Source organism: Oratosquilla oratoria, chromosome 27 (assembly GCF_046742065.1).
Source record: "Oratosquilla oratoria isolate Oo_2021 chromosome 27, ASM4674206v1, whole genome shotgun sequence".
NCBI classification, from domain to species: Eukaryota; Metazoa; Arthropoda; class Malacostraca; order Stomatopoda; family Squillidae; genus Oratosquilla; species Oratosquilla oratoria.
In genome coordinates, this window is record NC_134803.1 from 3,049,978 (window position 1) to 3,064,977 (window position 15,000).

The window sequence follows — 15,000 nt, forward strand, 5'->3', positions numbered from 1 at the left end:
GGTCTTCCGTAGACCCCTTTGCGAAAGAACTATGTAGAGTTAGAGGGGGTTTACACGGGGTATTTGGTTGTCGAACACGTTGTTCGACAACCAAATACCCCGTTCACACGTTCACACATCACTTTAAACACGTGTCTGTCGAACTGCGTTCGACGAACCGTTAGACTATGTAAACCCCCTCTAAGTGTGGGTCTGTGTCTCTGCCACCGACTGGAAAGAGGAGGAACGGAGTGGTCTGGTTGTCAGGTCTCTAATGTTTAAAAGATGGGAGAAGGTTTATTATCAATCTTGATAAAGATATCTTCGGCCTGTTTTGGTGAACGAGTACCAGCCCCATTGTAATCCATTTTAGATGGAAGTGGTTTAGAAGTGTTGGCCGTTTTTGAAGATAGACGGCAGGGAGCTGAGTGTCTCCGACGTCCATCTCACAAGACCATTATTAGCCGTTACTTATTGTTAACCTTTATATTACCCGCTAATAAACAATGTTCTTTTTCTCAACAGACGCCAACAACATCGTCAGAGGAGAACGGAGTATAGTGACAGGAACTATGTTCTGGTCGAACAAGGCATTGTGTTCCTGTCCGAAGCCAGATGGTGGTGATGGTGGGGGCGGCGGTGGTGGTGGTGGTTATGGATATGATTATGGTTATGGGGCTTATGGAGGGTGGGGGAGCATTTCCATGAGAAGGGTCTTTACTGAAATGGGCTTAATGTGGGGAGGCGGTTTAGGTCCATTTGGAGGAGGGCATGGTGGCGTTGTAGGTGAAGGGGGTTATGGCGGTATGGGTGGCTCTGGTGGAGGTGGCTATGGTGGCTACGGTGGCTATGGTGGCGGTGGCTATGGTGGCGGTGGCTATGGTGGCGGTGGCGGTGGCTATGGTGGCGTTGTGGGTGGAAGCGGCAGTGACTATGATAGTGGTATGGGTGGAGGTATCGGTGGCCATGGTGGTATGGGTGGGGGTGGAGATGGCTATAATGGTATGGATGGAGATGATTATGGTGGTACTGGTGGAGGTGGGTATATTTATGGATATGATGATGATATGGGTGGTGGTGGTGGTGGTTATGGTGGCATGGCTGGGGGTAATGGATATGGCGGTATGGGAGCCACGTTTGGAGGCACAGGTGGTTTTGGAGGAGGAGGAGAAGGAGGAGGAGGGAAAGGAGGAGGAGGAGGAGGTGGAGGAGGACGAGGGGATGGTTTTATCCCAAAGGAAGACACCTTCCTTTCTTTCCCGGACGATTTAGGAGGTTTCCAAGGCTCCAGCGGCTTCGGAGGAGTGGACGGGTCTTCCATGACCGTTGAGTACGATCGTGGGAACTGGGATGACGGAGTGAGGGGAAGGAACAACAAGGATTACGAATACTCCAAGGATTACGAATGGAGCTGGGGGACCTCCCCAAGGAGGAACGTGGGAGGGAGGCAGGAGTGGGATGGAGGTGACGAGTGGGATACTGACAGCAATGGAGACAGTTATGATGACAGTAACCCTGAGCTTTGGGGGGAAGAGACCCCGACAGAATTTGAAAGAGACAGAGGAAGATCAGAGGAACCAGGAGAGAGGGGGCGAGGAGGACGAGGAGGACGAGGAGGAAGAGGAGGAAGAGGAGGAAGAGGAGGAAGAGGAGGAAGAGGAGGAAGAGGAAGTAGAACGAGTTCCTCAGTCTCAGAAGCCGAGATCCAACCTCTAACTCGACCTAAACGATCTCTAGAATGTAAGTAGAATATCTCTTTGACTCTCGTAAGTTTTTCCAATATTATCCATCATACAAAGTAACGTAATACTTGGAACAAAGGGTTGTGATAATAACACATGACCACTTGACTCTCTTACAAATCCAACACGTGTAACGCATGTAACTGTAATGATCACAAGTAAGGAAAACGTATAAAAATAGCGCCAACGCATTTACTTACATATACTCGTACTTGTACAAAGATATGCTCATGTACACATGTGATGTGAGTAGTTTTGCAATTTAAAAAAATCATTACGCCTATGTAGGCTTTCAACCTGAAGCGCGCTCACACACACACACACACACACACACACACACACACACACACACACACACACACACACACACACACACACACACACACACACACGCACACACGCACGCACACACACACACACACACACACACACACACACACACACACACACACACACACACACACACACACACACACACACACACACACACACACACACACACACACACACACACACACACACACAATGTCAACCATCTCAAACAGGTAAATAGCAGCCAATGGTACTTTAAGATTAAAGTGCTGTGTGGTCTGAACACAGTCATCTCTCCCTTGTATTTCTCAGTCACCCCCTGAACAGACAACACAGGATATCAACCTTCCCTTTGCTACTATATGTCAAAGTCTTCCCATGCTCGATCCCGCCCTCCACCAGCCTACCTGCCATCCCCTTCCCTCACACCCTCTGTTCATGAGTTTGAAATCCTTAAGAAATTAAAAAGCTTTAATCCTAAAAGATCCACCACATCATTTGACCTCCCACTAAAGCTCTACCAGGAATTTGCCCCTGAACTTGCCACTACTCTTTGTTCGATAATCAATGTCACTCTAACTCAAAATAAATGTCCCAAAAATTGGAAGACTTCATATGTCACGCCCATCCCTAAAGTCCTCAGCCCCCAGTCCTTAAATAACCTGAAGCCAATTGCCATCACGCCCATTCCCAGTTCCATATGCGAGGACTTTGTTTTCAACTGGGCATATAGTAACATACGCAATAAAATAGATCCCCAGCAATTTGTCAACATCAAAACTCGATCCACTACTCACTGCTTAATTGACCTACTTGATTTTATTCACAGAAATTGAGACAAACGTAGCACTTTCCTTGCTATCACTTTCATTGATTTTAGAAAAACATTTGATTTGGTTGACCATGCCAAGACAATAAGGATATCGATAGAAATTGGTCTCCATCCCAACCTAGTAATATGAATATCGGATTTCCTACGTAAGCGTAGACAGTGTGTTAGGTTTAAAGGCTCGATCTCTACCCAACAACACCTGACCTGTGGACTCTACCAAGGGACCAAGATAGGACCGCTGTGCTTCCTAATGTTAATTAACAATGCTCTAGCTGACAGTTCCCATCACTGGAAATACGTTGACGACTCAACTGTTGGCATCACCGTTGACAACACAGCTCCTGACTACCCTCCACCGCGGGCTACACTTGATAAGCTACAAACCTGGACGACTGACAACCATGTGACCAATTAGAGTACAAAAATGGTCATCATGCACTTCTGCACATCAAAGAAGGATGTACCTGCTCCAAATGTCACAATCGGCACCCAACCTTCCCAAGTAGTAAAGTCCACTAAATCACTGGGATTCACTTTTGATGGGATTCACTTTTGATGACCAACTGGACTGGAAGCAGCATGTGACAAACACCGTCAGAGCAACATCTTATCGATTATACATGCTGCGAAGGCTGAGCTCATTTGGAACACTAGAGAAGTAGTTGAAGAATATATATTCCACCTTTATTTTCCCTAAACTCTGCTATGCATCTCCAGCCTGGACCCCTTCCATCAACCTCACTCAGGAACGCCAGCTAGAAAGGGTACAGAAAAGGGCATGCAAAATCACCAGCCGTTTTAAAAACGGTTGGTGTTAATGTTATTAAAACCAGTTCGGTAACATTTGGCAATCTTATAAAAAGCCGAAATAAGAGCAGGGAAAATATTCGTCAAGCAGGTATTTACTGTGTGCCATGTCTAGGTTGTGAAAAGGTCTACTTCGGTGAAAGTTTCCGTGGTATTGATAAAAGAATATTGGGACATAAATATGATATGAAAACTTACAATATGAATAATGCCATTGTTAGACATATATTCGATAAAGGCCACAATGCTGACTGGAATAATTCAAAGATTATAAGATATGAAAACCATACAATGAAACGACGATGTTTTGAATCTACGCTTATATCCCTCATTGATGATATAAATCAGAACAGTGTTTTTTTTGCAATAAATAAACCATTGGCAATTCTAATAACCAAGTAACAAGCAATTTACGCAAATTGTGTGTAAACCATCTTATGTTTGTTTCCCCCGCAAGCTCGGGCTATATAAGGAGTAAAATGTTTCTCAACTGTGTTATGTCTGAAGAAGCCCTGCTGGGCAAAACGTCAAATATATTGGATCCCATACTCTGCGTTTGGACTCTCTCCTAGAGTGCTGTTGCAGGCGTTGCTGCTTTTACTCAGATTAGGAAAAAAAAGAAAAAAAAAAAAGAAAAGGAAAAAGAACTAAGAAAGCCAAGAGATAGCTTTCAAAGAAATTATCCTACAACAAGTGCAAGAGAATACCAAAGACACATTTATTCAAGTAATTCAAGTATTCAAAAGAAAAAATTGGGTTAGAGATACAGTAAAAAAAAAAAAAAAAAAAAAAAAAAAGAACAGTGCATAGTAGTATACGGTATAAAGGAAAAATATAACTCAGGTACTTGAGAGAAAAAGAAGAGAAGGAAATAGAAAATAATAATAATAATAATAATGATGATAATGATGATAATGATGATAATGATGATAATGATGATAATGATGATAATGATGATAATGATGATGATGATGATAATGATGATAATGATGATAATGATGATAATGATAATGATAATAATAATAATAAAATAAATAAACAAATAAATAAATGAATGATTAAAAATAGAATAAATAGATAAATAAAAGTAGTACAAGACAAAGAGCAAGAAATAGAAAAGAAAATAGAAGTACATAGAGTGGAGCAATTAAGAAAAAATTGACCTCTAAAGATCAAATTAAGGTCACAAATGATAGCAGAAGTATTAGCAAAACCAGAAAGGTTGGTACATAGTAAAAACTATGAACGTATATGGATAAAAAAGAAATGAACGACAAAGAAAAAGAGAGAACACTAAGAAGTGAAGCTAAAAAAAAAAAAAAAAAAAAAAAAAAAAAAAAAAAAAAAAAAAAAAACGAGAAAAGAACGGAGATCGAAAATAGTTATTTTGGAGAGTACTTGGTATGAGGCTGAGAAAGTGGTATATATATATATATATATATATATTATATATATATATACGTATGTATATATATATATGTGTATATATATAGACATATACATGTGTGTATATATATATATATATATATGAAATAAACTCTCCTACTGGGATTCGAACCCTCGCCAGAGCGGCTTGCTTCGTAGAAGGCGAAGATCGTACCGTCACGCCACAACGACCCTTCAAAACAGAACGAATTAGTTCACGGACTAATCATTCTGCCGAGGGCACTCGTGTGGAACGTGGTATGTACTGTATTTCATCAAATCCTTTATGCAGGCTAGTCTTCCGACAAATGTTTGTGTCATTTTGACAATTTGAAATAAACTCTCCTACTGGGATTCGAACCCTCGCCAGAGCGGCTTGCTTCGTTGAAGGCGAATATCGTACCGTCACGCCACAACGACCCTTCAAAACAGAACGAATTAGTTCACGGACTAATCATTCTGCCGAGGGCACTCGTGTGGAACGTGGTATGTACTGTATTTCATCAAATCCTTTATGCAGGCTAGTCTTTCGACAAATGTTTGTGTCATTTTGACGATTTGAAATAAACTCTCCTACTGGGATTCGAACCCTCTCCAGAGCGGCTTGCTTCGTAGAAGGCGAATATCGTACCGTCACGCCACAACGACCCTTCAAAACAGAACGAATTAGTTCACGGACTAATTCTGCCGAGGGCACTCGTGTGGAACGTAGTATGTACTGTATTTCATCAAATCCTTTATGCAGGCTAGTCTTTCGACAAATGTTTGTGTCATTTTGACAATTTGAAATAAACTCTCCTACTGTGATTCGAACCCTCGTCAGGAAGACTAGCCTGCATAAAGGATTTGATGAAATACAGTACTTACCACGTTCCACACGAGTGCCCTCGGCAGAATGATTAGTCCGTGAACTAATTCGTTCTGTTTTGAAGGGTCGTTGTGGCGTATAGAAGGACCACCGTTTCAGATGGGAGGACCACCGTTTCAGATAGCTGTGATTTCATGGACTCGAACGCTTTGGCATATTCTACTGTCTATGGACCAAGTTTGCAATTTCCTGGTTTTCCAGCTCTCTCGAACTTCGTCATGTCGACAAGTGGTTTGGAAATTCCGGTGACTTTAAGAACAAATCTACTGGAAATGCCTGCTAAACCCAAGAATGAGAGCAGTTTCTTTTGGCGCTTGGGCTGAGGGAAATCCTTAAGGGCTTGAACCTTACCAGGCTGAGCCCTAATCCCTCCCGGGGATATTACGGGAACCAGGTAGGCGACTTCCCTCTGGGAGAGGCTACATTTATCCAGTCTCAGAGAGAGACTCACCTCCTGTGGCCTCCCTGGGACGTCCTCCAAATTTCTGAGGTGGTCGTCGCAGGTGGTTGCCAGGACGATAATATCGTTCATATAAACCATCACGGCCCTCCCCAACAGACTCGTCAACACCTGGTTCATCACCCATTGGAAGCAGGACGGGGCGTTCTTCGAACCGAAAGGTAGGGACGTGAACTCATAGCGGCCATCTGACGTTGAAAACGTCGTTTTCTTGCAATTGCATTCCTCCAGTGGGATCTACAGATAACCAGACCTTAGGTCTAGGGAGGTGAAAATATTGCTGCTGCCGAGACTCCTCAACATCGACTCGATATTCGGGAGGGAAAATCTATCATCTATGACAACCTTGTTTAGAGCTTTGAAATCGAGACAGAGCCTGATGGTCTTATTTTTCTTTACCACCGGGACAACTGGTGTATTGTAAGGGTATCATGATGGGCGGATGATGCCCCTTCTTAGTATATCTCCGATTTGTTCACGTATGCCATTTTATACCTGTCTGGGACCAGGTACGATTTCCGGTACACCGGTGGCCTGACCGTGCGGATCTCGTGGTAGAAGTGAGGCGTCATTGTTAGGGGTCCCCTGACAAGGTAAAGTCTTGCTCATATTTGGCCGCCAGAGTGACTCTCTGCTAGAAGGGTCTGGAAATATCCTTGTTACTTCTTGCCTTAGCCTGTCCCTTCTATCAGCTGCTTGGATCACTCCTACCATCCACTCGGTTCCACCCTCCTGTGTTAGCTTAATCCCCTCTAACAACATCACCTTTCCGATGACATGATCCCTTTAGGTCACAAGGGTACCAAGCCCCAGGTTCAGAAACGGGACTTTGAACCCAGCGTTTTTTCCCCTCTATCCTTTGCATCTCCACTATTCCCTAGCCCAGCAGGCTTGCGCCTTCGGCATATGTTCGAGTCTTGAGCAACGCCATGACTGTTTGACCAAGGGAAATGAGCTGGTCTACCTTCTCCAAGGCCAGACCTATTACTTCTCCCGTTTTTGCTGGTGGGTTTCCGACCTCACCCTGCCGAACTCTGTGCCGCTGGTCGATGGGTTAGACCGTAATTTTCCCTGGGTGTGCCCTGAGTGACCGCAAGTCTGGCATCGTCTTTGTGGTGGATTGCGATGGCAAATGAAACATCTTCCGTCGGAGTGGCCTTGCCTCTTACAAAGGAAGCAGTAGGGATGCCATTTGCAGCTCCTACCACTTCCGCGACCCCTTTTCCGCGACACTGCCCTGTGGGGTGAGTGTCGCGTGAATGATGGGGAGATATAAAGTCTGATTGTATAGGAAGGTAAAGTCTGAGCATCGAGGTGATGTATAGACAAAATGTTTGGGTGCTGTGTGTGTGTCTGGGTCTTTTGATGAAGTGTATATATCAAAAATAGGACTCGCATCACCAGTGTATTCCGTTTCTTTGTTGAGATTGTGCTGGTGCACATAGTCAGTCGCGGCCCTTAGTATAACTGGGATAAATTATTCTTTTCCTCCGTTAATACACGTGCGAACTCTTTTGGCAGTGTTTGTTTGATTTTATTAAAGGCCACATCTATCACGTGAGGCTCTTTATCGGGTATGAGAGTCGTGATGGCTCCCACCATCTCTGTCAGTCTCGACACGTAGGAGGTAAGCGTTTTACTCTCCCACTTCTCGGCAGTGTCCAGTTTCGTTATCATACTGTCCGCAGACGCTGGACTGTAAAAGAATTGCTGGAATGCCTTCTTGAGGTCACACCTAATGATAAGATGCTTCCTGCACGCAAGTTTGGCAGAGAGAGCGGCGTCCCCACCAACTTCCTTTGTACAGTGCAAATTTTTTCCTCATTGGATAGATCCGCCCCTCCCCCACCCATCTTTCCCCTAGAAGGCGTAACTAGAAATACACATTGTAGCAAGACGACTGCCCCATGACCGGGTCGTCAGTCGTCAATCGAGAGCATTCCCTTTGTCTGGTCTTGGATTGTTGCCTGATTTTTGTTGCTTTTCTCATTGCTAGCCATGCTTCTATCTGAACTCACTATGTTCACTGGGTTTTATTGTTTCCTGTCTATTGTGTTGTATTCACTGGGTAAAAATAGCGGTTCGAGTGTATCATGCGTGGGCGAGCTATCAAGAGGTCACACATATACAGGATGGTTTTCCCGCCTTTATTACATGGCGAGCAAAATCAGTGGTGCCGGGAGAGAGCCGTATCTAAAATGAGGAAACGCTAGGACTACCCACCGTGCCTTGGATCATCCGCTTAGCGTGCGTTCCCGGCCTTTCCCGGGTCTAACGGTCAGTTTTAGGCCGAGGCATCAGTGCCAGAGATGCCAGAGGCCTAAGTGTCAAATATTACAACTGGATTCGATCCAGTCACGAAGAATGCAGCGAGGAGACTCGTTGAAAAGAATACGAGAGCAACCTGGGAGAGAAAGGCGTAGAGGGAAGAAACAGAGAAAGGAGAAGAGAGGAGGAAGAAGGAAAAGAGATGATTGGCACTGATGGCAATGGGTCGCGGCCTGCCCTATAAAGGGGAGGGTCAAGGGCTGGGAACACACGCCAAGTGGCTGAGGCGTCACGGCAGCATTTTCCAGCTTGGACTGGCCCTTGGCTTGGTGCCACGTGGCCCTTTGTTCCATCAGCGTCCCATGCTGGAGGCGGCACCACGACACGTTTATATATACGCACACCCATACACGTCCATATATGCACATAGGCATATACATGTACGCGCAAAAGCATAAGCACGCAAAAACACAAGCACACATGCACACACGTACATAAATGCACACGCACACACAACTCCTATAGCAAAAACATAACTATATGGATAGAAAATATAACATGTATTTTTCCTCACAGCTGGAGCAACGCTGGTAAATAATAAGGAGAAGCAGGACGTCAAGGAATCCCTGTAGGCGTAGGGCGCGGTGGCGGCGGAGGCTGAGTCCTCTCGAAGTCTCCGGAAGTCGTTTGCAGCGATGCTCGGGCCCACCCCGCCGTCGTCGCCTTCAGGAACGTCGTACAAAGGTGACAAGTCACTAAGTGTTGACTTCGTGGGTGTAATATGTCCTGGTTATCATCTCATGTGGAAAAAGGGAAAGGGAGGAATAGTCAAAGTAGAAGAGGAAATTGCGCCAGCTCGGAGATTAAGTGCCAACCCCTCGGGGCTGCTATACCTCTAGATGGAGGTTATGGTGGTGGTGGGCTTTGAGTCATATTCTGTTCTCGCCTTCAACTTTCATCAGCACCTCCAAAATGTAGTCTTGAAGGTTTTGCACTTTCTCCTCAAACTGGGCCCACTAACTTTGATTTATTCATTGACATATAAATAGACCTTGCAGACGGCGATTGCTACCATATCACAAAGTTTCTTCTCAGGGGAGTCTATGGGAGGGATCGTTGCCGGCTACTGTTGGGCTGCGGGTTTCTAGTCAGCAAAATGGAGGCAAATTTGTTACCGTCGCTACCATAAAGTTATCGTTACTATAATTGCCTTCACTATCATTCATTGCACATAGCTTTACTGTTCCTACGATTATCATTGCCAGGATATTAATTTCCATCGTGCTACTGTTTTAAAACTGATCGTTGCTCCCGTCACCTCGTTGTCATTGTCGTTGTCGTAAAACAGTTTAGGCAACGAAAATGACAACGAGAACGGCAACGATAGCGACAACGCCAGTAACAACCGAGTTATCCCGTTGTCGTTAACTCGGGTGTTGTACAGCAGCGACAGCGACGACAGCCGAGATATGAATACTGCCGTCATTGTCATTTTTGTTATCGTCACTTGAGCTGTCGATATACCTCCGAGGTAACGACAACATGCCTCGGTTCTTATCGTTACCTCAGCTGTCGTCGTCGTTGTGGTACGGAAGCCCAAGTAACGACAGCTGAGGTACCGACATCAGCCGAGGATAACAGCAACGATATACCCCACTTGTCGCCGCTGTCGTTGCCTCGGCCATTGTTGTCGTACATCCAAGGTAGCGACAATGACGAAAACCGAGGTATGTTGTTGTTGGCGTTACCTCTGCTGTCGATCACATACTTGTTACTACCTTCCCGTTGTTACAACAGCCCCCACTATCGTTATCGTTACCATTGTTCCCAATATAATTCTTACCATTATAACTACTGTCAGTGCCATATTAATACACCATTACCACTGTCAGAACTTTTACACCTCAGTAGAAGTTGACTAACATTGTTAAATGCAATTTTATATATTTCATCTGCTCTGGCACCTTCACTGGCCTTCGAGGGTCCTGCATAATTTACTTGCATATTTATGTGGGTACTTTCTTCTGTATAGCGTTATGTATATTAATGTCGGGGAGCAAGGGCCTAATCAAACAAATTCAAAGTACAGTTTAACTAATAATTTACAACCAGTCACTCATTAATGATATTAAAATAATATAACACACACACACACACACACACACACACACACACACACACACACACACACACACACACGCACGCACGCACGCACGCACACACACACACACACACACACACACACACACACACACACACACACACACACACACACACACACACACACACACAAACACAACTAATTAATTAACCCTGTAATGAGTTTAGATTCTGATGCCGCTTGACTGTTAAGGACAACAGAATCTCACCAGTGGGGCGACAGTAATTGGCACTTCACTATGTCTCCAGCAAGGTACTTGACACTAAATCATAATGTTCACAATTATCACAACTTGTCATAGAATACACTTAGTCACAACTCTGGCAGATATAATTGTTGTGAGAGTCAATGCTTCACAAGCCCCTTCCAGCCGTGAGTACTTATCATACCTTGAATTAGTACCGGCGATATTTAATACTACTGTAGATGGAGGGGGGGGGGAGATTCATTCGTAAAGCCGAAAAATCAAGTGAAGCAATTGGTCCAGTTTTTCAGTTCTTAGTTTGCCGTACGTTTCCACTCCAAGCTCATCCAGTCGATTTGATGGAGAACGAACTCTTGGTGGCGGTGAAGTGATATGCCGGCTAAGTTGTACTTTAGCTTCAGCAGTTACAACTCCTTCCAGCTTTGTGTATCGACTGGCACATGTGGTTCTTCTCTCTTCCTCCTCCACCCCACGCGCTTCGGAGTTTCGAAGTTTCGGAGTTTGAAGCTTCAGAATTTCTAAGTTTCGGAGTTTCGAAGCTTCAGAGTTTCGAGCTTCAAAATCGACAAGTCGAAAATAGTTTTCCAAAGCACTCGGCTCTCTCCAAATGTAATTAATCAACGAATTAGCCATTTATTATATATATATATATATATATATATATATATATATATATATATATATATATACATACATATATACATAGTCCAGTGTTTCGAAATTTTTCCGATATCATGGCTCCTGGACTCCAGCTCTTTACGAACGTAGAACAGGCTTATGGCGTTGAAGTACTCAACATGATCAGGAAATGGGAAGCAAAGGATATATATATATATATATATATATATATATATATATATATATATATATATATATATATATATATGTATATATATGTATATATATATAGATTTATTTATATTTATGTATTTTATATATTTATATACATATATATATATTTATATACATATATATATATATATATATATATATATATAAGTGTATTTGGGTAGGAGTTTTTCTCTAATGCATATATCATTAAAAGAGTTAAGCCCAAATCTAAATATACAAGCAGACGACCTTAGAGCACTCCCAAGCATTAGACAAACCGATGCAAATCCAAACATGAGACATAACATCACAAATGCCAATGCGAGACAAAACGCCACTAGTGCAAATACGAGACAAAACGTCATCACCACAAGCATGCCACATTCCGCCACAACACGAACCCGGAGGTTCTCCAGTGCACGTGACATTACGTCACTGCCCGAAATACTAGGTGACCTCCCCCAAAGTGATTAGCAAGTAAGAAAATCTAGTATGAAACTTTGAACTTTAACAGGACTCATCGGATTAACTCTTATCCTGACAAGATAGAACATCCCTATAGCTACTGAAGAAGGGTCTTGAACCCAAAATCGCGATCTAGCTAATATGAGCTTGGATGGAAAACGGCGAAAAACAAGATACGGAATAGTGAAAAAAAAGTCCTTCCCAGCCCCGCTCGCTTGCAAAAGCTCGTTTTAAGCACTAGTGAATCTGCAGGAAGAAGAAGCAAATGAAACTCAAGAGAAGAAGGGAAGGTCAGACACTGGATCCCTGACGACAATTAAGATTTTGGTTGTAGGAGGCAGTCAAGTGAGATACTTAGACAGGACTTTCTGCGATAAAAATAGGAAACATAGGACGCAGGTGTGTTTCCCCGGCGCGGGGATAGGAGATGTTAGAGATAGGATTGAAGAGTGTTTAGTAGGGGAAGGTAAGGACCCTGTAGTTTGCTTAAGTGCCGGGGGCAATGATATAGGTAAGTTGGGGAGTGAGGAATTGTTTGCGCAGTTTCGGGGTGCGCTAGAAAAGATTAGAAATAGAGGAGGTGCTCCTGTTGTATGTGGAATCCTTCCAAGGCGTAGAGTTGGAGGCATGTGGCGTTCCAGGGCTATTGCAATAAATTGCAGGCTTGCAAAACATTGTAAGGCCAACGGATGGGCATTTGTCGACAAATGGGACCGCTTTTACGTTAGGAATCATCTATATACAGGGAACGGGGTGCACTTGTCGCCCAGAGGATTTCGGGCGACAAGTGCATTCTCGAACAGATTGAAACATAAGATCGGAATGAAAAGAAGACTTTACGTAAAAATAAAAAACGGGGAACACACCTTAGATCAAGATATAACGAAATGGCAAAGCTGGTTAAAAAGAATACACGTACAGCGAAACGTAATCATGAAATTAAGGTTACATTGGCCAAACAGGTAAAGAATTAAATATTAGGATGAAACAACACAGGTACAGTATAAGGACGGGCCAAATGTCCAGTGGAGTTTTTGTCCATGTTAGGGACACAAACCACGATATTGACTGGGACAACGTTAAGAAAATTGTTGATTGTAATTCAGCTTTAGATAGGAACATAATTGAATCCTGTTTCATAAAGAACAATTTTGATAATAATATTAACTTGAGTTTAGGTTTATTCAAACTAGACAATTTCATAATTAATAGGATAGTAAAACAGTACCAAATTTCCTAATTGTACCAAATGTCCTGTGGACCTTTCGGCCACATGGTTTTGTTCTTTTGTATCTTTTTTTATTATTATCATTTCTATGTGCATATGAATGTGTATGTATTTTTTTTCTTTTACTATTACCATTAATATTTCTATGTGTATATGTATGTATAACGTCCGGAGGTTTTATGTGGCTATAACCTTTCCAGCTTTCTTATTTCTGTTAAATATTGTGTTCTGTTTTTTTTTTTTTTTCAATTAGATAATAATATTAACTTGTGTTTTGGTTAAACAATGTTATAATCATAGGATATTTAACCAAGTTTCCTAATTGTACAAATGTCCTATGGACCTTCCGGCCACATGGTTTTGCTCTATTGGATTTTTTTGTTCGTTTTGTTTTGTGTTACTATTACCTTTCTTATTTCCATGTGTATGTATTTTCTATTATTACCATTAACATTTCCATGTGTAATTGAATGTGTATGTATGTATGATGTCCGAAGGTTTTATGTGGCTATAACCTCTCCCAGTTTTCTTACTTCTGTATAAATATTGTATTCTATTTTTTCTTTCTTGTACTCTGAGGATGTCGTAATAGACGAAAACGTTCAGTATTTCGACTTTAATTTCCCTGTGGTTTCTGCAACAATGTATATATATATATACATATATATATATATGTGTATATATATATATATATATGTATTATAAATGTATATATATATATGTGTATATATACATATATTAGTGAATTTAGGGAGCAGGTTCTCTTCAATACATTTCTTATTAAATAACACAGCAAACTGGGCGTTAGTTATCTTCTTATTGAGACTTTCTACTCTTCTAATAACTTTTCTCTCTAAAGGAGGGAGAAGGTATACAATATTTCCAAACGAGTCCATGATTGGGTAGGAAAACTAACATTATACGACGTTTCGCCTATGCATTAGGCATCTTCTGGTAATTTATTCAGAAATAAATACATACTTATATAATACAAAGATAGGTACATTAGGAGAGATCTAGGACTGTGACAGTTCATCCTTTCCAGCCCGCTACTAGTTGTATGGCTCACGAGTAGCAGGCTGGAAAGGATGAACTGTCACAGTCCTAGATCTCTCCTAATGTACCTATCTTTGTATTATATAAGTATGTATTTATTTCTGGATAAATTACTAAACGATGCCTAATGCATAGGCGAAACGTCGTATAATGTTAGTTTTCCTACCCAATCATGGACTCGTTTGGAAATATTGTATACCTTCTCCCTCCTTTAGAGAGAAAAGTTATTAGAAGAGTAGAAAGTCTCAATAAGAAGATAACTAACGCCCAGTTTGCTGTGTTATTTAATAAGAAATAAACACACACACACATATATATATATATGTATATATATATGTATGTATGTATATGTGTATGCATA

The 15,000-nt window shown here is 42.2% G+C and overlaps 1 protein-coding gene across 1 annotated transcript in view; it reads left to right on the plus strand.

The window, feature by feature from the left end:
- The window catches only part of LOC143040120 (uncharacterized), a 72,054-nt gene that overhangs the window by 54,223 nt on the left and 2,831 nt on the right, over positions 1–15,000 (plus strand). The window contains exons 17-18 of the mRNA XM_076210814.1: positions 505–1,719; positions 9,270–9,437. Coding sequence (XP_076066929.1) covers positions 505–1,719; positions 9,270–9,325 — 1,271 coding nt within the window. The 3' untranslated portion in view covers positions 9,326–9,437. The remainder of the gene's footprint in view (positions 1–504; positions 1,720–9,269; positions 9,438–15,000) is intronic.